Genomic DNA, 26,883 nt, shown 5'->3' on the forward strand with positions numbered 1-26,883 from the left:
AGGGGCGTAGCTTCCTATAGGCCGTGTAGGCCGCGGCCTACACAATTTTCAGAAAAATCGAAAAAAATAAAAATGCCAAATCTGCAATAAAAACTGAAGGCAAAGGGGGTTAGGTGCTAAAATATGAAATTCCGACAAATTAATATATCGGAAACCGGGTATTTCAAATCTATCGTTTCCCTTTAATAATTGCATATTCACACGACATTAATGTTCAGTATATAATTTATCGAAATTGGCATACCAGTTGTCTGCGCTTTGACGCCGTACATTACATAAAACATTTCCAATCGGCTTGGTAAAAGTTTGCGGGCGCTTTCTTATTTAAAATTGTAAACAGTCTGCTGCTAATATGGCCGAACATAGTTCTATTTATCCTGATTTCGGATGTCTAACTTTGACTTCAATATATACCAAACAACAACTGCTAAAACAATCTTTGCAGTCATGCCTCCATACTCAATTTTCATCCCGGTTAGATATGTTTATATTCAAAATCAATACATTCATATGTATTACAAACATCAATTTTGACTGATAAACCTTTAACTACATACTAAATAATGCATTTATGGAAAATATTTCTTACTGATAACAAGTTTGTAACCCTGTATTTAATAACAGTAAGAGTAAAAGTGCATCTTTAAAACTATGTAACATTTAATGTTCCTGGCGATCATTGAGTGCACTTCTATGAAAGGGGTTGCACTATGCGCAAATATAATAGATTTTTGTAGGAAGTCAAGCTTTATATATTGAAGATCCGAGCTCAGTGTTACGACAGTGCCGCCAACATGTCTGGAAAATATCGTTGGCTCAAGGCTCTCGTGTGTGAACGTTCGCCGAGCGAAAATTATGTCCATTGCAAGTCGCACTGCTTGAGTCTAGCGTTGGTCCATAGTTCGAACAATCCCTGTATCCGAACTATGATGGCAACAGTTCAGGACATTGGATTCGTGTTCAATCATTCAGCAAAACGTCTAGCAGCGTTTCATGACCAGCTTTCTAGTGACGTCGCAACGAAAGAGGAAATGAACCGGCGCACTAAGCTTCGTTCGGTATGTGGGACACGGTGAACCAGTCGTGCGGACGCACTAGAAACGTTCCAAAATGCGTTCCCCGTAGTGATCCGCGCACTTGAAACTCTTAATGAAGACAGACACGAGAAGGCCGGCCAGTATTTGGCCGCTGTACTGTGTTTTGAATTCATAATCTCACTTGTAGTGGCGCAACACATATTGGGTGAAGCTGACAAATCTACTTCAGAAGGAAGACAATGATCTATTACATGCTTTTGAAGAAACACACGTAATTGTCAAATTGTGCAATGACGGGAGTGCCGATCCTGATGTGTGGAATGGACTGTACATGACGCAACGGATATAAGCTCAGGCTTCGACATTCAACCATCAATGCCACGAAGAGTTGGTCGACAACAAAACAGAGCAAATCCTAAGGTGCAAACAAGATCTGACTACTTCAGAATAACCTTGTACAATGTCTTCATTGATCATTTAGTACAAGACAGCCGTTTCCTGAGAAATGAAGACAGATACAGTGCACAACATTTGATGCCTTCAAAACTGGACATTTTGCAGAACGACATGCTGCCATCAACTTATGCTGCTTTTGCCCCTGATTTTCACGAAACATTTGACACATTTAAAACAGAAATTCCACGAAGGAAGGTCAGATCGAGCATCGCAGCCGTAAGTCCATCCAGACTACAAGAAACCCTCAAGCAGATCAACAAGGACCTGTATCCTAGCATATTTTCAATATTCGAGGTTCTTCTTACCATGCCAACTACATCAGCCTCTTGTGAAAAGTTGTTTAGTGGAATGAAACAAATAAAAAAACTTCCTGCGAACGTCAATGAAAAGCGACAGGTTATCATCCTTGGCCCAAATTCACAGCCACAAGAGCATGATCATAGATGTTGACCGCGTCATCAATGTGTTTGCGTCGCAAAATTGCCGGAATCGAGATTTTATAATGATCCCTGAAAATCAAGTGTGCTGTAGAAAGCGACATAATATACATGGCATTGTCTGTGCAAGTACACATATGTTTAGCTTTGGTTTTGACATCAACATGCAATAATATTGAGTGGAATGTAATTAATCAATTTTTCAATGTTTTATTTCTATGAACTGTCTTTTTCAGCTAAAATACATACAAATTTAATTTAAAGTAAAACATTTTGATATTGTAGCTGTCATTAATGGTGTTTTTTAAAATGAACTATACGTCAAAACGCACCCACGACCACCTAGCTAAAACGAAATCCCGGGGCTGCATGCCCTCTTACCCCCCTAGAAAGTGGCCTACACATATATTTTCGTCAAGCTACGCCCCTGGATGTGTACAATTACTGCATTGAAACTTACTACTGATGAACCCCATAGTTTACAAATGATTTATTAATAGCAGTTATTTCGTGTTTTTTCATTAAAAAAGATTACTAGGTATTGTCGTTCCAAGACAAAAATTAAAAAAAGTTGTCAAAATGAGAGTTCAGCTTTAAACTCATAATAAAATGTCAATGCACTTCATTTGACATAATTTTAAACAGATGAAACAATGTTATTTTTAAAAAGCACAATATATCTTTTATGTGACCTTACATTATAATGAATTTATTCAGATCAGTGACTTTTCTTGCACTTAAATGTGAACAAGAAAGCTTGAGATTGAACACTAAATGAAACAGGAATGAAATTAAATGAATCACAAAATATCATCAAATTTATACACACAAATATTCTTTGATATACCAAAAAATGAAACTTTTTGGACATACAAAAATTTAACATTTACTAAATACGGTTATAAAAAAGGATGAATACATTTGTAGGATTTGATATCCTACTAGATGTAACTCGGCTTCGTTCATTTTTCTAAACTTTCTCTCAGTGATGAGGAATAAATTTTATTCACTGCAGTTGTTTTTTCTAAGTTTATGAAAATAAGAACAATTGAAACAATTCATTTACTACTGTTGATCAGTGCAGATTGTGGGAGGTCATGGTTGATTTCAATGAACCACCAATAAGCCCTGCCAAAATTGGATACTGATTGGTCAGTCAGGTGCGTTTGGTAGGCATGATTAGCATGAATGTTAATTTTAACCATCATTTATGAATGTTTACACAATCATTGAATATCGATATAACAAGCGAAATGTTAGTTTGAATGATGCAAGCCATGAAATATGTGAAGTATTCAAAAAACGACCATTTATTCAGCTTGTGTAAAAAATGAGAAAATTGTTAAGTAAAATTATTTATTGTTTATCAGGAAAATGTTGAAATCTCATGTTTAGGCATATAGTGATCATACTTGATTGCTATGTTATTGGCACTTATTGAAATATGTTTTATTCATTGCAATATTTATGTAAAACATCAATTATTATGTTGACTTAAGTTTGTAGATAAGAACTAATGGTATAGGTGATATTGAGAATGATCTCATAAAACCCCTTTTGGTATTGTGAGTTTTCTGCTCAAGTCTTGTTCAGTTTAGCTTTTGAAGATTTTCAAAGTAACTGCAAAACAAGTCCAGCTGTCTAGAAAGACTATGTCAAACCCTGACCAGATATAATTTCTTGTCTTTTCAAATTACCAACTTGGCAATGGTTTTATCATAACATAGGATATTGGTTTGAACATGTTAGTGTTTTATGTGGAATGAAATATCATAAGTGGCACTAAATTGAACATAATTTATAGCTCTCATTGATATTACACATAGCCCCAAGTACATGTTGATCTAAGATTTAAGGCTTGAATGGGGTCAGGGCAAGAAAAATGCATGTTAATACACTTTCCAACACAAGAACTGTTTGTTTATTCAAGTAAATAAAGCAATCCCAACACCAAGGAACTGCAGTATTGCATAACCAGCTTAATTGACATTATGAGTTGGAGTTCAAATTGCTGCAATTAAAGGCACATCTAGTTTTCAGAATTATTCAAACTCTGATTTAGCAACCTTAATTTAGTTATATGAACTTCTTTTGCGAAATGAAAGCTTTTTTAGATTTACAAGGACGGGTGAACAAGTATTTGCCAAATGTACTGCAACACCTGATACCTGTTGCCTAGGAATCCAACAAATTCTTGGCACTCCAAATGTTACAGTGCTATTCAATTTGGAGTGCCTGAAAAGAAAGCTTCTTGATTCTACATTCGACATCTTCTTTCTGTATGACATATTGGACAAGGGAATCATGAACCTACAACCTTTTGCATCTATTGAGATAGGGAGCTATCAGGACAGTGACAGAGGACAATATAAGAATGGCCAACTGCTGCATTTATTGAGTTATCTAATGCATACAAATTAAGACGGAGAAAATAATTCTAAATTTTTCCGAACTACTTCCTTAAGCATCTTGAACATGTATGTAGTTGTCTTTTACAATGATTGTTCAAAGTTACAATGGCCCTGTGGGTTAAAGATGCTCTGTCCACGGGGTAACAGGTTTTGTACATAATAGGGTTATAAGTACTGCGTTTTGATCCAGGAGGTTGTATTCGACTCAAGTAGATTTTTGCAGATTCGGACACCACAAGGCACAAGCCGAGTAAAATCAAAATCTACAAAAAACTACCAGAATCAAATATGATATTCCTCCATATCCGGATCAAAACGCAGTTACCACATTTTAGCCTAAAATGTTATAATTATGGGAACTACTTTTATGTCCAGTCACCCATAATCGCTTAGGTGTTAATCCGATCTGGTCACTGTTCAATTTAATTTCGTCCCGTCCAGACGTCCAGTATTTGACTTAAAAAGGCGGCATCAGAAAATGGCGCTCGACCGAAGACAAGGGCTTCGCTAAAAGTTCAAGAGGCCATTGAGTCTCTAGTGGAGGAAAACAAGGAAATACAAGAGAAGCTTGTGAATTTGACTCCGAAGAAGGAGACCTCTTACGACTCTCTGGATGCTTTACGTCGTGAAAGCTCGTTTCTACAACAGCAGATAGAAGAGCGGCATATCGACTTCACAAGAGTGGTATATGGCCGTATTGCACTGGAGTGGAATATGGGTTAAAGTATTTTGTGATATGTATTGCATGTGGATTGATGATGGGTATAAAATAAAGAATAAAATTATGTTTGGTATTCCATTCTCACTAGCAGTGTGATGAACTGCTGATACCATGTTATGAAATTTGATGGTCAAAGTATTTAAAAGACATTTCAATATTTCATACTTTGAAAACGATATTCATCTCATCTTAATCTACTCAACTTGCTTTGCTATGTACAAAAGTCTGCAGCAGTTATATGAATAGCATTAGACAGAAGGCAGTGCCTAAAATTTATCAACAGCACTAAGTTATCATGGTACCATATTATATGAATTGAATACCAAGCACAAATTAAGAGGGAGAAAATAATTACTCACTTTTTAAATAAAAACTACCTCCTAATAGCATTGTATATGCAGTATGACATAGGTGTACAATGTAGATGTCTTTTACAAAGATTGTTTAAAGTATGGCCCTGTGGTTTAAAGTTCCCCTGAAAAAGAGGCGACAGGTTTTCTATATAGTATATGATTACATCATTGAAAATCTTCTCTGAAACTGCAAATAACAGTCCTTTGATATAAAAGGAATTGATCAAATTAAAGAGGTATGTGTGCCAACCACGTAAATTAATTTGTACAAGTCTGATTTTACGACTTGGAGAAATTCAAAAGAACTATGACTTTATCTGATTTAACGCTTTAGCCCCCCCCCCACTCACTCTACACACACTTAACTAGAATTTTCAGTCTAAAGTTTAAGCTAGCCCATTAAACAGTGACCCCTTGTGATGTGAGCCGATTTTTTCAATGCTTAGAACATGGTAAAAATAATTGTCAACATTCCCCTGAATGAGGCCCTAGTCCATCAGTGCTTTCAGCACTTTGATTTTATGTATGTATCATATTGTTTTCATGTGCTTTGTCGCCAGGACAAAATGATAAGAGTTCTTGTTTCTTTCTTAATTCCTTGCTTTTGCAGTGCCTTCCGGATATACTAAAAACTGCTAGTCTCATTTTCCTCAGTGAGTGTTTTTGGTTTGGTTTGTGCATTAATTATAGACAATTCTGGGGATTTGGAAGCAGATAACATTGTCCATGTATCAGATTGGTTAAAATTGGCCACCAATTCTGTGTCGGCCATAGTGGTGCAACTATTATTGCGTCCGTTTTGTCCTCTTCTACCTTTTTCAGAATTCGACCCAACAGACTGAAATGAGCAAAAATGTAATACAGGCGTTGGTTCCAACATAATAGAAATGCATCAACTGCAAATGCCTCGGGATCGGGATACATTGAGACGTATTTTGATAGTTTTGCATTAAGTGTTGATGGCAGATGCAAATAAATCAATATGCATTTCGGGAAAGTGTGTCAGTAACTTCTGGAAAGTTTTTGAATTTAACGACCATTCAAAATCATAATTTCCTGATCAACTTAATTAATCTGCTTGTTCGTTTAATACCGATGTTATTGTTTCCCACATATGAATATTGTCAGCAGTCTTCCCAGCTCTAAAATTGTCTGATGTATTTTAAATTATACTTTAATGGATGTTACACCTACATTGTTTATTTTTTCCCAATCGGCTTCGTATGCTTCTTGTTCATATTCCTGTGATGAAATGGTCGGTTCATGCGGGAGGAGTGGCCGGTCGTTCCTTGATAATTGTTGCTGCTGTAGTAGTTGCTGTTGTTCGCTTGTCTGTGGTACGGCCCCCCTCCCCTCTTTGATAAAAAAGGCTTTCTGCAACAATGTTGTAAGCATGGGAATGCGTTTGGAGTCCCTAGGGTCAAGGTCAAGGTCACTTTTACTTAAACTAGATAAAACAGTTGAAACTGAATAACTTTAGTCAGGGTCCACATATCTTGGCCAAACTTGGTACAGAGGATGAGTTTATGGAAACCTGTCAAGGGATTGCGTTTGGGGTCCCTACGATCAAAGTAACTGTGACTAAAAATAGAAGAATGGTTGAAATTGAATAACTTAAGTCAGGGTTTACATATCTTGACCAAACTTGGTCTATAGGAAGAGTTTAAGAATACCTTTCATGTGATTGCGTTTGGGGTCCCAGACACAAGCTGAAGTTAATCGGTCAAGCATTGAAAACCTGGTTTCGTCGCATTGCAGTGATTCTTGTTTTTTATTGTGAGAACAATATAAATTATATTAAAATCTAATCATTTTGTTTTCAGTTCATGATTTTGGTGTCACTAACAAGGAGCTGTTATGGACTTAACGAAGACTGCAGTAGTGGCAACTTCGGCATTTGCAGTGGTACTGGAGTGATTTGTAATGGGAGCAACTGTGTTTGTGACTCAAGTGCCTACTACACAGAAACGTCAGAAACATGTTCAGAAAGTATGAATTCATGATTTTTTGTGACAGTGTTAATAAGTTTATAGTGTCTTGCACTATGTGTGTATACACATTGTCAATTATGTCCCTTTTTATTTCTAATGGGTAAAACTTATTACAACCCCCCCCCCTTCAAAGAAGAGGGGTACATTGCTTTGCACATGTTGGTCAGTTGGTAGGTCGGTTGGTTGGCCCGTCGGTAGACCAAAGCTTTTTAGGATGATAACAGTTCCTGGACGTATGGTCACCAAACTTGACATGAATGTTGGGCATAACCAGTAGATGACAGGGTTTTAGGGCAGGTTAGGATATTTATTAATAACTTCTATACCCTTTATTCAATTGACTTAATAATTCACACAGTTGTTCAGGACCATCACACAATGAGGTTACATAACTCCATATTACCCTTAATACAAGTTATGGCCCCTGATTGACTTAGGTTAAAGTTTTAGGGCAGGTTAAAGTTTTAGGGCAAGTTGGGATTTCACTAAAAACTCCAATACCCTTCATTCAATTGACTTAATACTTCACACAGTTGTTCAGAGCCATCACAAAATGAGGTTAGATAACTCCATATTATCTTTAATACAAATTATGGCCCTTGATTGACTATGGAACTTAGGTTAAAGTTTTAGGGCAGGTTGGGATATTTATTAATTACTTTACCCTTCATTCAATTGACTTAATACTTCACACAATTGTTCAGGACCATCACCCAATGAGGTTACATAACTCCATATCCTTAATACAAGTTATGGCCCCTGATTGACTAAGGTTAAAGTTTTAGGCAAGTAAAAGTTAAGGGCAAGTTGGGATTTTAATAACGCACTTAATAAAATTCAATAAAATTCAAAATTATTATTTACGACCATCTTACAAGAAACATAATTCCATTTTAACCCTAAATACAAATTATGTCCCTTGATTTTTTGATTTTTTTCAATTTCGTTTGAAAGATATATTTGTATATTCTTAACCACATTTTCATAATGGAAAATTAAGTTATTTGAATGACTTGCGTCATTGTTGGGGTGGGCTGGTAGGAGGGCAGGATCAAAGTCACCTTATGTATCGAATAATTTTAGTTAGGTTTGACATAAAGAGACCAAACTTGGTAATATTACATCATTATTGTATTCACTTCTAAGTCAAAGCAACGTAGTCGAGTGGCTGTCTAACGACGGCTCTTGTTTTTCTTTTGGTCTAAGATTTTGATTTTCTGTATGATGGAATTAGCATTGATTTTGCATGAACCGGTTCACCTTTCTAATCTCTGTAGGCAGATGTTTACAAGAAAGCAACACTCTGAGTGGATGCTGGTGAATCACTTGGCATATAAACCAAACTTTTATATACTTTATTAACCAGGTTTTCACAAAGTGAAACTTGGTTATTAGAATTTCTTATGTTGTTGTTCGGGCGGCAGGCAAACAGCGGGCTGGCAGACAGGCAGCATCAAACTTACCTATGAAGCTGAATAACTTAAGTGAGGGTTGACATAATTATCTTGACCCAGTATCATAAGTACCATTAAAGAAGGTTGAATACAAATGTAGAAAAAGCAACTTTATTGCAAAATAACAAATAGACTGCAATAGATAAAAGCTAATACATAGCATAAAGAAAAAACACCAAAAATTAGTCCTCACAGCTATATGTACATTTTAAAGTTCAATTTTTAAAGTAATCAGTCATTTTCGTTTGCTTAACTTCTGTCTCTATTTTAAAATGCATTTACATTGAGCCGACATTATCATGTCAAGCAAGTCACTCTGTGAGTCAAAAACCATGAATACACAAGTTCATTGAGTCCTAGCTTTCTGTAATTTTCAACTGTCTTTTTGTATTTTGATTTCAATTGTTAGCATAAGCAAGAAATTGATTTGAGTCCGTCCACAGTTCTTCTTGCACTACGGCCGTTTCCTAATGATTGAATACACTTGACACATTGTTTTAGAGTCAAACACTTCTGATTTGTTTTCTTATCAGCCATAACCGAAATTAAAAAGAATATCACGAACAATGCAATGTAAATATCCGTTCGTAGAGGTTTAAAGCCCTGCACTTTGAAAATTAATACAGAAATGAATACACATCGTAACTCGTTTCACACCATCAAGTGACAGTGCAAAATGTAAATTCATAATTTTTATAACCGGCGTTCTTTGTCGCTGTTTGACGATTAACCTTGTAATTATCAAAATATCTTCATTGAGTGTGTCAATTCTGATCGAATGTTTATTTGAGTTTATCCAGGTCTGCCCACGCCCATTGGCTGCATTATGGCTTGACCCCGCTGTGACGCCATCACGACTTAAATTGTGTTTAAATGCCATAAGTGACATGAGATAGAAGTGACAGCAATTCGCAGTCAAATCCAGACATTGGAAGACTTGAAGAAACAGAGTGAGATACAAGAGATCCGGGTGCGATACCCTAGCTCTTTGCGAAGAGACCTCTTGGTTCTTTAACGTGCTCGATGTAAAGCACCGATACACCGGATACAGCTTTCCTGGGTTGAACCAGTACTGAGTACACCACTTTACCAAGCACTACCCTTTAAATGCCGAGCGCCAGGCAAGGGAGCTACTTGTACCAGCTTTTAACGTCTTTCGGTATGACGCGGCCCGGGATCGAACCCAAGACCTCCCGCTCCGTAGTCTGACGCATTAACCACAAGGCCACGGAGACGGTAATTCTGATCGAAACATTTGCCAACGTGTTATAAACATGAGTTCTCGATAAGTAAACATGCATTGTAACCGTGTGATGTTATAGTCATTTTCATTGGACGACGGAAATGTCAGAGGCTGTAGTTCTTTCAACTTCAGTAGCAACTAAAGCTGTGTATTGGCAAAATGTACTTGTGGAAGTGTCATTGACAAGGGATTAGTGGCCGCTAATTAGTGTTTTTATGGCTTCACAGAGACAAATATTAGTGGCTGGGTAAGACAGTTGGTCGCTTAATGCACGTACTTAATTAAGTAAAAATATACAGGGATAATTTGGATTGGCCCCTTTAAAGCAGGTGACCGTTCAACCAGGTTTGACTGTATTGTCCAAACGTCATGTCATGTAAAGGAAGAGTTTATGGAGTTTATGATTATCTTCTATGGGATTGCGTTCGGGGCCCCTAGGATCAAGGTCACTGTTACTGAGAAAGAAAAAATGTTAATTCTTGATAACTTTAGTTAGGGCTGGCATTTCTTGACTAAACCTTGTATGAAAGAAGAGTTTATGGATACCTTTCATCAGGTTGCGTTTTGGGCACCTGGGATCAAGGTCACTGTTGCTAAAAATAGAACAATGGTTGAATCCGAATAACTTTAGTTACCGTTGAAATATCTGAATAAATGTGGGAAGCGAGAATTTGATACTTTTTAGGACGTTTAAGCTCCAAAAACACATATTTTTGCAATGGTTTCTGCTTTAACATTATTTAAATGTGGTATTTTAATTTCCTGACAATTCCTTTGCTGTACAAGAGCCTTCATGGTCATTTGTTTTTTGGTTTAACCACCTAAATGTGTGCTGATAATAGTTTGTAAAACAATAGACTGGCCGAAGGTTTTCCTTCAATATTTTTTTTATTCCGTAACCTTAAGGAGCATGAATTAAAAGCCGAGTGAGGCATGGTATTTGTAGAGCCGAATGCTCGTCATGATATTTTGGAAATATATACTTTATACCACTTACCAGGCGAAAACAGGTTCCAAAAATCCTATTTTGTCGTGGTTTTGCCGCCATCTTGCATATCAAGCTCCAAAACCTCACTTAAACCCTTGCAGATTCGGAATATGTGTACCCCCTGCTTCTGAGCTCTTACAGCATAAACGCAAGTAAAACTGTTATCTCTTCTTAATTATATCATTATATTTTTCAAACATGTACTTTTAACCAATGTGCATGAAAACAATGGATAAAAAAAAATCAAACTTACACAGTTTATAAAGTTATTGTATTTAAGAAACAATAAGTATGCAACTGTACATTAATGGTTCATAAAGGTCATTCTGGAGTTTTAATGCATAGTTATTAATGACTTGATTTTTTGCATCAGCGGGCTAGACTCACAGTTTTGTATTTACTGATAAAAGTAGTTATACAGTTGTTATTTTTGATTCTAGAACGACAGCTTATTAATTGATTCGCATTTGTCATTTTCCATGTATGGAGCTTCTTTAGTCCAGCAAATTACTTATCCATGTCAGTGACATCAAGCGTGTGCTTTTTGAGAATAACATGAACTATTCATGAATGACAATTTGGACAAATCATGTTCATGAACTCCCACTTAGTTAATGAACTTGACAGTTCATGAACATTATTTTTTCAAAATGTCATTCATAACGAGGTTCATGAATAAGTAAATGTATTTGCAACAGGGTGATAATTTCATCATAACTACACGTCCATTTATAACAGTTTCAATTTTTTATGACACTGAACACAATTAAAAAGCAGCCAATGAATTGCTCATTTCAGTCCTTGACATTTACATCTAGTCTCTGTAGACAGGTCCGTTTTCCTTATACACTTGATGAGGAAACGCATCTGCGAAAAGCTTTTTTGGAGTCATTCTTCTCGTGCTTGTTTTTCTTGAAGTGATCTTTTCTTAACTCTGGAAGCTTTTGTCTGAGACTTTGACATCCATCTTCCAACCTGAAAAATATTTCTTTTTTTATTTGTACTGCCAATATTTTCCAATAACTAACGGCGAGTTGGTTATCAAATCAGTGCAAATTAAGATATTAATGTCACAGGTATATAAATTAATGGTAGCTTATTTTATTCATTTGAACCAATGTGCTCAAATTTATTGAGTCTGATTTTTTTTAAAGATTCTCATTAGTGTTTGTCCGTTACATATAAAATCCACTCCACACACCCACCATATTGTTTTCAAAATCAGAATGAAAATCTTACCATGTGCATTGAAAAATTAAGTCTACTCACTGATGGATTTGGCAATTTACAGCTTTGAATGTTTTTCTCCTTCACTGGTTGATTCTTTTGTGGACTGATGATTTCTTTGTTAGCAGCCAGCTAGAATAGACGAAACATCATTTCAGACACTAAACTATAATTTGCTTGCATAGTGGTTATTTAAAAGGTCAAGGGTCAGCAGCGATGCAAAAGCCCATTGAAGGACCAAAATTTAAAATGTTAAAAAAATCAATTTCTACTTAGTTTTGAGGTTCAATATTTCACAAGCATGATTCAAACCCATTTATCCATTGCAACATGAAAACTTACCATGTGCTTTAAAAATAGTCTACTCACTGATGGAATTTGGCAGTTAACAGCTTTGAATGTTTAATTTTCTCCTTCCCTGGTTGCTTCTTTTGTGGACTGATGATTTCTTTGTTACAGTCAAACCTGGTTGAACAGTCACCTGCTTTAAATGGCCACCTGCCTTAACAGGCCACTCCAAATTCCCCCCGTATGTTTTTACTATATAATGAACGTGCATTAAGCGGCCCAACTGTCTAACGCTGCCACGGCCACTAATTGTTTTCCCCACGAAGCCATATAATCACTAATTAGCGGCCACTAATCCCTTGTCACTGACACTTCCGCTTATAATTTTTCCAATACACAGCTTTAATTGCGTATAGAAGTTTACGGAGAATAACGACGGCCTCGGGTATCTCCGTCATCCAATGAAAATGAATATTGCATCAATCGATTTTCATGCGTGTTTACTCATCGAGAAATCATGTTTATTACACACAGGTGAATGTTTTGATCAGAATGGACACAATTAATGACACAATTAATACGATAATTAAATAATTAAGAAGTTAATTATTAAATACCGACAAAAACACCGGTTATTATGAATTCACAGTTTGCATTGTCATTCGATGGCGTGAAACGAGTTATGATTTTTATTCACTTCAATATTATTTTTCATAGTGCACAGATTTATATTTCAACATTTATTTAATGTACGGACTACTTTAAAAAGTGAACTAAAAATGTGTATGTACATGTAGTTGTGTAAATGTGTAGACTGATATGTGGTGTGATCTGTTTATGCCTTGTCTCAACATTTATCTAATGTATTTTATTTATAAATTTAAAATAAAGTTATTTTATCTATACAAATGTATTTGTATTCAAACTTCTTCAATAATATTGATACAGATGTCATTGATTGTGGTGGTTAAGATACATACTCCATCTCTGAATAAAGCTTAAGTGGCGGAAATGTCAAACCTGGATTAAGTGGCCACCTGTCTTAAGCAGCCACTTTGATCATTTCCCAAGGGTGGCCACTTAATACAGGTTTGACTGTAGCTCCTTTAGGCCGGCTAAAATAGACGAAAGAACATTTCAGACACTTAACTATAATTTGCTTGCATAGTGGTTATTTAAAAGGTCAAGGGTCAGCAGCGATGCAAAAGACCAAAATTAATGTTAAAAAAATCAATTTCTACTTTGTTTTGAGGTTCAATATTTCACAAGCATGATTCATACCCATTTATCCATTGCAACATAAGAAGCTGTAATTAGGAGTTTAGCAACAATAATGCACGTTTTTAACATTTGGATATTCATTTTATTCTCTAGACGCCACAAGTTGACTGATCCATACCAATGTAAAATATATTCTTCAATTGTCAGTCCACATACTTAACTCTTCACTGTTAAATAATAACACAAAAGTTACACTAAATTAATTATTTTAACCAATACCTTTTACTTATTACACTTAAGTTTTTTATGAAACACAAATAATAAGCTTAAATTAGATTGACTTCTGTCAATAAAGCATCGCCATTTTTAAACCATCTAGCAGGTGCCCGTTATCTTTCTGCTCAATATACTTAGCGCTGGGATCTGTCATTCTTTGCTAAGAAAACAACAAGTGGGATATGGACGCGTCAAGTCGCCAAATAAAAAATCATCTAAGGCTCTGAAGCGGCTGTTTATATTGACTATTAGGAGTTGAGCATATTTTACGAAGTAAGATTTTATCATGCTATAATGTTTTTTTTTAAACAAAGGGTATATTTGTGAGTCAAATTTATTGAAACTGGGGCTTTGTTTTGATTGCAGCTATATTTAAAAAGATATTTGTAACCAAGAAATGATTTCTCATCCGCTACTTTTCATTATTTTCCTGAAGAACTTTTTTTATTTGACAAGACATAATAAAGAACTCACAACATTGTTGAATAGGATGTCTGGGGCATTTTGAGTAAAAACAAAGTGATAAGCAATGTCAACAGACTTTTCTGAACCAAAATATCAATTTATCTTCTATTGTAAAATTTGTTAACTCCTTACTACCCCAAAACATGTTGCCAATAATATATGTTTCACACCCCAAAATGATCGTTCCTCAAAACTATATAAAACATGGACTTTTTAAACATTTTAGTTTTTGACCTTCCCTACCCACTTTTGCATCGCTGCCGGCCCTTTATGGCAATTGATTCTTTTTCTAGACAAAAATAGCTTTCATACATTAAGAAACAAATATGATAGCTGTTAAAATATATAACCATAAAGTATTAGCTGTAAGCTATAGTGACAAACATTCATTTAACTGTGTTTTTACATAGACGTATTTCGTACGTTTGTCGCGAAAATGTATTACAGCAAAACATATTTGCTCATTACTTCAAAATGTTGCTATGTTATTTTAAACAATAATGTTAGCGTAAAAGACCGTTATAAAAGTTATTGAATTATACCCCTTACTTCGCTTGAACTTACCTTAAATAAACACATACAACACTTCAGTTTATTTGGCGCATTATTTCGAAAACATGGGGGGAGTTCGAAATTATCTTCGCCAGTGAAGAGCGTTACGTCTTAAATGCGTAACCGTTAGAATATTATAGCTACGTTAGAATATGACTATTTTGTAAATATTTGAGAGACAATCGATTACAAGCAAATCAATTGCATTTTTCCCCATTCTCAGAGATCATGGTCCATCTAATTTTATTTCTAATTAATAAAGACGTAAGCGAAACCGGAAGTTGGAAGAAAAACTCTGGACATTGCCTTGCGTCATTTTCAATAATTGTTTTAATTTAGTGAACCTTTAAAGAAGGTACGTTTAACTTGTTTGACAACTAATTAACCAGTGTTGACCACAGGTGCTCGTCATATATTGCCTGGATACATATTTTTTTATATTTTTTTTTGGGTCAAGATAGTGAATATAATTATGTCATTTTAAAACATATGCCACATTTTTTCATGAAAAAAGTTAGTAATATTTTTTTTATATGACATATTCACTATCTTGACAAAAATAATAAATAATAAAACTAAAAATAAAAAAATATTAAAAATTATAAAAATATATTACTGTATCCAGGCAATGTGACAACCACCAGTGAGTGGAACAATCCATGGCACCTTACACGAAACATATGATATATGTGGTGCTTTAATTAAAATAAATTTAATTTTAATGTTCATGTTATTTTGATATGGAATTTTCTTTAAGCATGTTATTTTTTTAATTGATAATCTTTGGGTTATGACTGGACCAATTGTAAGTGTTACTCTAAATGCACCAGTCAGTTGTAACCACAGCTACCTCAACTATCTGCCTGTTGCTAATGCACCTTATTATATTCTGCTGGTTGTCTCATCTTTTGAATGGTTAAGCAGTTCATAAAATTCATTAAACTTCAATGATTCAAGTTCAAGAAGTTAGGCTCATGGACTGATGTTTTGATGAATTCTGTGCAACAGGTGATAACAAAATACTCATCACAAATATTATTTAATACCATTGGTAAACATTAGACATTATATTGAAAAAAATCTGAAAAAGGAAACTGTTGAATTCTTAAGTTGTCCTATGTGCTCAATGTCATGATACTAAATTCCTGACTAATCCAAATGTTGGGATTTTCATTTTACAGAAAAATGATTGCATTTTTAAGTATTGATAACTTTTTCCAATTCAGAAAAGCTAGGATGAGTTTGGATTATTCCAATCTTTTCCTTTCTTTTCCAATATAAATATCCAAAGAAGTCTAAAGAATTCTTTGGATTTGTTAGGATTGTCTATTCCAAAGAATTCCAATGTTTTGCAAATGAGAAAACATTTTAATTGCTAAGAGATCATAGGAATTGTTAGGATTTGAAAATACATTGAAATAATTTCTGCAAGGTATACTCTGATCTGTAGCAAAATAGAAACAAACATGCATAAATCATTAAATGTATAATTTTGAAGGCAACAAAAAATACAAAAAATACATCATATTTGCTTACAACAAAGAAGTTAAAATACACACCTGAAGTTTTTACCTGGACAGGTGTAGTAGGTATAGAGGACCGATTGGAAATTGTCTTTTCAAGGTAACGGTCATCCGAATTCCCGTCAAACATGTCCGAACCAAATTCAAACTTTGGATAATCACTGTCATTCAAGATGAAATTCAGCACTTCTTGCCCAGTATATATATGTTTACTTTAAGCGGAAGCCAAATTAAAACAAACACATTTGTCCAAAATTTATTAAAATTTAAATGGTGGTAGAATTGTCATTGTTAACGTAATTTTCAAGAATCAGGAAATGATATAAATGTTTTCATGTTGCCAATTTAGTCTTGATCATCTAAACACTTGTATCCGGGTCTATATCGTTCATTGAATCTAATTAGAGCGGCTGTATGAATGAGACTAGCCGGTGCTTTGATAATTGTTACGATCGAAAAACACTGTTATAAGGGAAAAGGCTACATTCTACTAAACAAATTAGCACTCAAAAAAAACAAACTATTTTTTTAGATGGCGCGGGCGCAAGTGATAAAATTTTTTTTTTGCTTTTCTGAAGAAATAGGTGCGGGAAATCCGATGAACAAGTTATTAATTTGGTGTGGCCTAATCATAATATATATTTGTTAAAGTGTTTGTCTGATTGAAATAAAGGTTATATGTTTACGGTCACCTAACTCCAAATTAACCTGCATACAAATTATGACCCAAGTTGATCGACTTAGGGCAAGTTGGGATTTACACTTATAACTTATATACCCTTCTTCAATAGACTTCATGCTTCACACAAATATTGACGGCCATTAAACAATTAGGTTACATATCTTCATGATATCCTAAATACAAATTATGACCCTTAATTTTTTTAAACTGCACATACACACCGATTACAGTCAAACGTAATCTGAGAACTAGTAATTCATTTCCATTACAATGACCTGTATTGCATTGGTGCTCTTCGACCACTTCCATAAAGAAGATCATGTGCTCATTTGCAGAATTGCCACAATATTTTTGTCAACACTTTCCAACATATCACAAATTGGTGAAAACTGTCAACAATGCCTTTAAAGACTTGAAAATTGAACTGTTAATCAATAGCTCATACCTGTAAACCTTCTAAAACAAAACAATTAGTATTCCATTATGTTGATGCAACATTCATTGACAGATATGTGAGCAATGTCTCTATATTAAATTCATGTTCCCCTGATTCTTGTAATTGCTGTTATGTTTTGTGGAATTCTTTTCAAACTGCAGTAGCATGAAATATCCATGAGGATTTTTTTTTAAATTGTTAAAACGAATGTCAGGAGAGACCTTTAAATGTGTTATAGAAAGCTTACTTTCCAGAGCTTTCGGAGACCTCTGGCCCCCTGGCCTGAGCAAATTTAATGGTATCAACCTTTAATATAAGAAATTAGCTCAAATTGGTCGTGTCCAGTCAACATTTTTTGAAGCCTGCCTGTTTTGAATCCTCACAAAATTTAGTAAGAATGTGATTGGGCATAACATCTGGGACAAGTTCGAAAACCAGCCATTTCACTATAGTCATTCAAGAATGGTGACCTTTTAATTAAAGAAATGACCTTTAATTGGTCAGAATCAGTTATTACACTGACCTTGCATGCCAATAATATAATATTGAGGAGAAATGTTGACAAAAGTGTTCTGTTTCATTTTTCAGAGCGCACTCTTGGTCAGAGCTGTGACAGTGTGAATCAATGCACCACCACCAGCAATGTAGTATGTAATGGATCTTGTACATGTCAGAGTGGCTACTACAGTGACCAAGGAGCAAACACCTGTACCAGTATGTACTCTCATATTACTATATAATAATAAATAGTATGTTGTTTACAGATAAAAGACTATTATAATACAATGGCTAAATGAAAATTTGCCACTAGGTCAGGTATAAAGGAATGATGTAATGTTAACGTTTGCTTTTATATTTTCAGAGCGTTCTTTAGGTCAGAGCTGTGGCGATGTGAATGAATGCACCACCACCAGCAATGTAGTATGTAATGGAGCTTGTACATGTCAGAGTGGCTACTACAGTGACCAAACAGCAAACACCTGTACCAGTATGTAATCTCATATTACTATATAATAATAAATAGTATGTTGTTTACAGATAAAAGACTATTATAATACAATGGCTAAATGAAAATTTGCCACTAGGTCAGGTATAAAGGAATGATGTAATGTTAACGTTTGCTTTTATATTTTTCAGAGCGTTCTTTAGGGCAGAGCTGTGGCGATGTGAATCAATGCACCACCACCAGCAATGTAGTATGTAATGGAGCTTGTACATGTCAGAGTGGCTACTACAGTGACCAAAGAGCAAACACCTGTACCAGTATGTACTCTCATATTACTATATAATAATAAATAGTATGTTGTTTACAGATAAAAGACTATTATAATACAATGGCTAAATGAAAATTTGCCACTAGGTCAGGTATAAAGGAATGATGTAATGTTAACGTTTGCTTTTATATTTTCAGAGCGTTCTTTAGGTCAGAGCTGTGACAATGTGAATCAATGCACCACCACCAGCAATGTAGTATGTAATGGAGCTTGTACATGTCAGAGTGGCTACTACAGTGACCAAACAGCAAACACCTGTACCAGTATGTACTTTCATCTTACTATATAATAATAAATAGTATGTTGTTTACAGATAAAAGACTATTATAATACAATGGCTAAATGAAAATTTGCCACTAGGTCAGGTATAAAGGAATGATGTAATGTTAACGTTTGCTTTTATATTTTTCAGAGCGTTCTTTAGGGCAGAGCTGTGGCGATGTGAATCAATGCACCACCACCAGCAATGTAGTATGTAATGGAGCTTGTACATGTCAGAGTGGCTACTACAGTGACCAAACAGCAAACACCTGTACCAGTATGTACTCTCATATTACTATATAATAATAAATAGTATGTTGTTTACAGATAAAAGACTATTATAATACAATGGCTAAATGAAAATTTGCCACTAGGTCAGGTATAAAGGAATGATGTAATGTTAACGTTTGCTTTTATATTTTCAGAGCGTTCTTTAGGTCAGAGCTGTGACAATGTGAATCAATGCACCACCACCAGCAATGTAGTATGTAATGGAGCTTGTACATGTCAGAGTGGCTACTACAGTGACCAAACAGCAAACACCTGTACCAGTATGTACTCTCATCTTACTATATAATAATAAATGGTATGTTGTTTACAGATAAAAGACTATTATAATACAATGGCTAAATAAAAATATGTCACTATGTCAGGTATTAAGGAATGATGTAATGTTAACGTTTGCTTTTATATTTTCAGAGCGTTCTTTAGGGCAGAGCTGTGGCGATGTGAATGAATGCACCACCACCAGCAATGTAGTATGTAATGGAGCTTGTACATGTCAGAGTGGCTACTACAGTGACCAAACAGCAAACACCTGTACCAGTATGTACTCTCATCTTACTATATAATAATAAATGGAATGTTGTTTGCAGTTAAATACTATTATTATATAATGGGCTAAATAAAATTTGTCACTAGGTCAGGTATTAAAGAATGATGAAACAACTCTTGGTGCTTCTTTTTTATGTCTAGTGTTCTGATTTACACTAGTCAATAAAGGGACTCGCTCATGATTTGTAAAATGTAGTGTTTTTTAATTAGAAATAAAGTTAGGCAAATCAGTGTGAAAATTAAGATACTGACAGCTTGAACCCTTCTGTAAAAGATGATGTTGTTGTGCCCCTGTGGGCTTTCAAATCATACAGTAGAATAGACAGTTGTATACGTTTATTGCTAGAACTCTTTCTCAATGCCAAAAATAGTGACTACAACAACAAATCGGTGTCCATATATATATGACTATTTCTTATCACAACAGCTAGTTAAATCTTAGTAGAAATTTCGCGTAGAGCATGAGTGATGATGTATTTCTCAGCCTATATGATTATCGTCACTACTGATTTATAATCTTAATAAATCAACTTAGCAATAATTTCATTCGTTTCTTGCCTTTAACTCTTAAAATGTGCTTCTTTAATGTTTAGAATATGTTATTAATACCAAAATCTAAATTTCACAAGCCTTGCGTTTCTTATCGATATTTAAAAATTTGATTCCAAAACCAAGATTGCAATGCAGACATCACGAAAGTTAAGAAAAAGTCTCGGCCATTTTTAGCTTGACTATTGGAAGAATAATGAGAGCTATACTACTCACCCTGGCGTCGGCGTTGGCGTCACACCTTGGTTAAGGTTTTGCATGTAAGCACCTTTAAGTCATTATCTCAGTAAATACATCAGTTATTGCATTGAAACTTTGGATATTTATTCCCAACTATCTTACATACTAAATTAATGAAGTTAGATAACAATTATTTGAATATAATGCAAATAATAGGCCTTTATTATTCGACTTAGAAATTCTGGTTTAGGTTTTGCCTGTAAACACACATAGGTTAATATCTTAGCAACTACTTGAGGTATTGCATTGATACTTGATAGAATGGTGCTCAACCATCCAACCTACTAAATTAACCAAGTTAGATAACTCTAGTTTGCATTTAATGCAAATAATTGCCCTTTATTATTTGACTTAGAAATTGTGGTTAAGGTTTTGCATGTAAGCACACATAGGTTAATATCTCAGCAACTACTTGAGGTATTGCATTGAGACTTTATACAATGGGAGTCAACCATCAAACCTACTTAATTAACCAAGTTAGATAACTTTAGTTTGCATTTAATGCAAAATAATTGCCCTTTATTATTCGACTTAGAAATTCTGGTTAAGGTTTTGCATGTAACCACATTTAAGTCAATATCTCAGCAAATATATCATGTATTGCATTGAAACATTAGATATGTATTCCCAGATAACACTTTTTTGAATATAATGCAAATTATGGGCCTTCATTATTTGACTTAGACATTCTGGTTAAGGTCTTGCATGCAATCACACATAGGTTAATATCTCAGCAATTACTTGATGGATTGCATTGAGACTTTATACAACGGTACTCAACCATCCAATCTACTTAAATAACCAAGTAAGATTACTCCAGTTTGCATTAAATTCAAATAATGACCCCTTTTTTATATTCTGGTTACGATTTTGCATGTAACCACTTTTAAGTAAATACCTTAGCGAAAACATCATGTATTGCATTGAAACTTTACACACAGGCTCCCATCTATTTAACCTTCTTATTTAATCAAGTAAGATAACTCTTTCTCCCACCTCAGATAAGTAGATCCAATAATTTAACCATGCTAGATATTCTTATCTTGCCCACGGGCGAAGATAAAATGCCCGTATGGAACTCCTTTTTGTAATGGTCACAACATTGTAATTACCTCCCTTGTTGAAGACTGTCGTCAGTAGCATCAAGGAAATCTTGTCTTATAGTAATATTTAGAACGCTAATTAATTATACTCGCTTCAAATGTCACCATAAAACAGTTTTCAAGTACCATTCAAGAAATAATGCTTCATTCTCCTTAGAACTATTTAAAAAGACCGATTTGACTATTAACATTAACTGGATCATTGCGCGCATATCCTTGACATACACGTGCTATCGCATATCCATACGCAATTATTTTCACTAAGCACAAAAGAGTTCCAGCAAAAAATACATTTTTACTTAATTTTGTTTAACTGAGGTGGGAGAAAAAGCATCTACCATAGACGCTCGTGTAAGATAGGTTCATCCCGACCCTCGCGCAGGGTGTTTTGCGGAAACTCGGTAAACCTCGTTTCCACAAAACACCCTACGCTCGGGTCGAAATGAATCTATCTTACACTCTCGGCCATGGAAGATACTTATAATCTTTTATAATATATAATTTTTGCCCTTTTATTATGCAACTTAGAAATTCTGGTTAAGGTCTTGCATGTTAGCACACATAGGATAATATCTCAGCAACTATTTGATGTATTGCACTGAGACTTCATACAATGGTATTCAACACCCAACTTAATTGAATAACCAAGTTGGATTATTGTATTTTGCAAATAATGGCCCCTTATTATTAGACTTAGAAATTCTTGTTAAAATTTTGCATGGAACCACATTTATGTTAATATCTCAGCACACCATATATTGCATTGAAATCTAATCTAACAGTGATCCATGCATGTTTCGCCAAAACGTTTCAATCCTTACATTGAAATGCGGCGGAATAGTCGAGCGCGCTGTCTCTGTGACAGCTCTTGTTAGTTTGGTGCAAACTCATGCCAGTACAGTCAAGAAAAAACTGAGAACATGACACCTAGACCATTAGACCAGTAGAACTTTTAAAACAATAATGGATATTTTGAACAATTACATTGATTAGGTCACATGATAATGTCAATCAGCCAATCACATAACAATGAATTGCTTCAATCTGTAAGTAATGCTATTGAAAATTGTGGTCTTCAAAGACGATATTTGGGCAAATAATGTGGGGCCCCGCCCAAACAGGACACTTATTTCAAGACATTACTGCATTATATTATTGTCACTTCGGCTCCACACCATGTACATTGCTATCGGAATGTATACAATTTCATGAAATTATGACTTACAATCCGATAGCTATTATTTCCTTTATGGTGATCTTGTCAAATAATAGATATATCACATATATTTAATCCTGAACAAATATTCCAACCGCTGGTACACGTTAAATTCCTTTGTGCAAGCAACTGCGTTTATCTGGAATATGCTATACAATTTTGAGAAACTAAATAGTCTTACACGGTAGCTTCCCTTAATTGTAGTTTAGCCAGTGTATTTGTTTATGGGATACATAAAATACATTTAACTGTTTAGATTCAGTCTTGAAGAAGCAATATTCAAACGTAGGTCTAATTATTATTGTATACGGTGAAATCATTAATGTTTGAGGGACATTAATTTTTATGGTTTTCGTGGGTTGGCAGATCCAGGAATTCAAGTTCCCACGAAATATTTACCCTTTATTATCCCCCGCCTTGAAAAGGCGAGGGGATATAGAAATGGTAGGCGCGATTCTGTGCGTGCGTGTAAGTGTGTTTGCGTGTGTGCGTCCGTCCATCCCACATTTATTTCTTTGCATCTCCTCTTACATTTCTCATGCGATTTCTACAAAACTTTCACAGATTGATGATCATAAAGTGAAGCAGCGCATATAGTCGGGCTTTTGCGATTCAACCATTTTTGAAAGAGTTATAGCCCTTAGTTTATTTTTCATTTAAAATTGGTTTCTTCGCAACTCCTCTTACGTTTTTCATGCGATTTCTACCAAACTTTCACAGATTGATGATCATAAAGTGAAGCAGCATACATTGTCAGGCTTTCCCGATTTGACCTTTTTTGAAAGAGTTATTGCCCTTTGCTTATTTTACATTTAAAATTGGTTTCTTCACAACTGCTCTTACGTTTTTCATGCGATTTCTACCAAACTTTCACAGATAGATGATCATAAAGTGAAGCAGTGCATATTGTCGGGCTTTCCTGATTTGACCATTCTTGAAACAGTTATTGCCCGTTGCTTATTTTACATTTAAAATTGGTTTCTTCGTAACTTCTCTTACGTTTTTCGTGCGATTTCTACCAAACTTTCACAGATTGATGATCATAAAGTGAAGCAGTGCATATTGTCGGGCTTTTCTGATTTGACCATTTTTGAAAGAGTTATTGCCCTTTGCTTATTTTACATTTAAATTGGTTTTTTCGCAACCCCTCTTAAGTTTTTCATGTGATTTCTACCAAACTTTCAGAGATTGATTATCATAAAGTGAAGCAGCTCATATTGTCGGGCTTTCCCGATTCGACCATTTTGGAAAGAGTTATTGGCCTTTGCTTATTTTACATTTAAAATTGGTTTCCTGCAACTCCTCTTACGTTTTTCATGTGATTTCTACCAAACTTTCACAGATTAATGACTATAAAGTGAAGCAGCGCATATTGTCGGGCTTTCCCGATTCGACCATTTTTGAAAGAGTAATTGCCCTTTGGTTATTTTACTTTTAAAATTGGTTTCTTCGCAACACCTCTTACATTTTTCATGCGTTTTCTACCAAACTTTCACAGATTGATGATCATAAAGTGAAGCAGCACACATTGTCAGGCTTTCCCGATTTGACCTTTTTTGAAAGAGTTATTGCCCTTTGCTTATTTTACATTTAAAATTGGTTTCTTCACAACTGCTCTTACGTTTTTCATGCGATTTCTACCAAACTTTCACAGATAGATGATCATAAAGTGAAGCAGTGCATATTGTCGGGCTTTCCTGATTTGACCATTTTTGAAACAGTTATTGCCCTTGGCTTATTTTACATTTAAAATTGGTTTCTTCGTAACTCGTCTTACGTTTTTCGTGCGATTTCTACCAAACTTTCACAGATTGATGATCATAAAGTGAAGCAGCGCATATTGTCGGGCTTTCCCGATTTGACCATTTTTGAAAGAGTTATTGCCCTTTGCTTATTTTACATTTAAAACTGGTTTCTTAATGATTTTAAAATAATTTGCCACATGTGTTCGACATACCAAGACAACGTGTCGCGTGCAAGAACCTTGTCCCTACCTCAAAGGTCAAGGTCACACTTAGGTGATTATTATCCCCCGCCTTGAAAAGGCGAGGGGATATAGTAATGGCAGGTGCGATTCTGTGTGTGTGTGTGTGTGTGCGTGCGTGTGTGTGTGTGTGTGTGTGTGTGTGTGTGTGTGTGTGTGTGTGTGCGTCCGTCCGACATTCATTTCTTTGTATCTCCTCTTACATTTCTCATGCGATTTCTACCAAACTTTCACTGATTGATGATCATAAAGTGAAGCAGCGCATATTGTCGGGCTTTCCCGATTCGACCATTTTTGAAAGAGTTGTTGCCCTTTGGTTATTTTACATTTAAAACTTGTTTCTTCGCAACTCCTCTTACTTTTTACATGCGTTTTCTACCAAACTTTTACAGATTGATGACTATATAGTGACGCAGCGCATATTGTCGGCTTTTGCGATTCAACCATTTTTGAAAGAGTTATAGCCCTTTGTTTATTTAACATCTAAAATTGGTTTCTTCGCAACTCCTCTTACGTTTTTCATGTGATTTCTACCAAACTTTAACAGATTGATGATCATAAAGTGAAGCATCGCATATTGTCGGGCTTTCCTGATTTGACCATTTTTGAAAGAGTTATTGCCCTTTGCTTATTTAACATTTAAATTGGTTTCTTCGCAACTCCTCTTACGTTTTTCATGTGATTTCTACCAAACTTTCACAGATTGATGATCATAAAGTGAAGCAGCGCATATTGTCGGGCGTTCCCGATTCGACCATTTTTGAAAGAGTTATTGCCCTTTGGTTATTTTACTTTTAAAATTGGTTTCTTCGCACCTCTTACGTTTTTCATGCGTTTTCTACCAAACTTTCACAGATTGATGATCATAAAGTGAAGCAGCGCATATTGTCTGGCTTTTGCGATTCAACCATTTTTGAAAGAGTTATTGCCCTTTGCTTATTTTACATTTAAAATTGGTTTCTTCGCAACTCCTCTTACGTTTTTTCATGCGATTTCTACCAAACTTTCACAGATTGATGATCATAAAGTGAAGCAGCGCATATTGTCGGGCTTTCCTGATTTGACCATTTTTGAAAGAGTTATGCCCTTTGCTTATTTTACATTTAAATTGGTTTCTTCGCAACTCCTCTTAAGTTTTTCATATGATTTCTACCAAACTTTCACAGATTGATTATCATAAAGTGAAGCAGCGCATATTGTCGGACTTTCCCGATTGGACCATTTTGGAAAGAGTTATTGCCCTTTGCTTATTTTACATTTAAAATTGGTTTCTTCGCAACTCCTCTTACGTTTTTTCATGCGATTTCTACCAAACTTTCACAGATTGATGATCATAAAGTGAAGCAGCGCATATTGTCTGGCTTTCCGGATTCGACCATTTTTGAAAGAGTTGTTGCCCTTTGGTTATTTTACATTTAAAATTGGTTTCTTTACAACTCCTCTTACGTTTTTCATGCGTTTTCTACCAAACTTTTACAGATTGATGACTATATAGTGACGCAGCGCATATTGTCGGGCTTTTGCGATTCAACCATTTTTGAAAGAGTTATAGCCCTTGGTTTATTTTACATTTAAAATTGGTTTCTTCGCAACTTCTCTTACGTTTTTCATGTGATTTCTACCAAATTTTAACAGATTGATGATCATAAAGTGAAGCATCG

At 35.0% G+C, this 26,883-nt stretch overlaps 1 protein-coding gene across 5 annotated transcripts in view; it reads left to right on the forward strand.

Moving 5' to 3' along the window:
- Nucleotides 1–26,883, forward strand: part of LOC128237427 (uncharacterized) — a 113,961-nt gene that overhangs the window by 23,796 nt on the left and 63,282 nt on the right. For 4 of the 5 annotated variants that reach the window (XM_052952957.1, XM_052952956.1, XM_052952958.1 and 1 more), the window contains exons 2-9: nucleotides 7,239–7,404; nucleotides 18,350–18,475; nucleotides 18,624–18,749; nucleotides 18,899–19,024; nucleotides 19,173–19,298; nucleotides 19,448–19,573; nucleotides 19,722–19,847; nucleotides 19,996–20,121. In XM_052952957.1, the coding sequence (XP_052808917.1) occupies nucleotides 7,239–7,404; nucleotides 18,350–18,475; nucleotides 18,624–18,749; nucleotides 18,899–19,024; nucleotides 19,173–19,298; nucleotides 19,448–19,573; nucleotides 19,722–19,847; nucleotides 19,996–20,121 (1,048 nt within the window). The remainder of the gene's footprint in view (nucleotides 1–7,238; nucleotides 7,405–18,349; nucleotides 18,476–18,623; nucleotides 18,750–18,898; nucleotides 19,025–19,172; nucleotides 19,299–19,447; nucleotides 19,574–19,721; nucleotides 19,848–19,995; nucleotides 20,122–26,883) is intronic. The other variant, XM_052952961.1, reaches the window with a different exon arrangement.

The sequence above is a fragment of the Mya arenaria genome, chromosome 6 (genome assembly GCF_026914265.1).
Source record: "Mya arenaria isolate MELC-2E11 chromosome 6, ASM2691426v1".
Classification (NCBI taxonomy): domain Eukaryota; kingdom Metazoa; phylum Mollusca; class Bivalvia; order Myida; family Myidae; genus Mya; species Mya arenaria.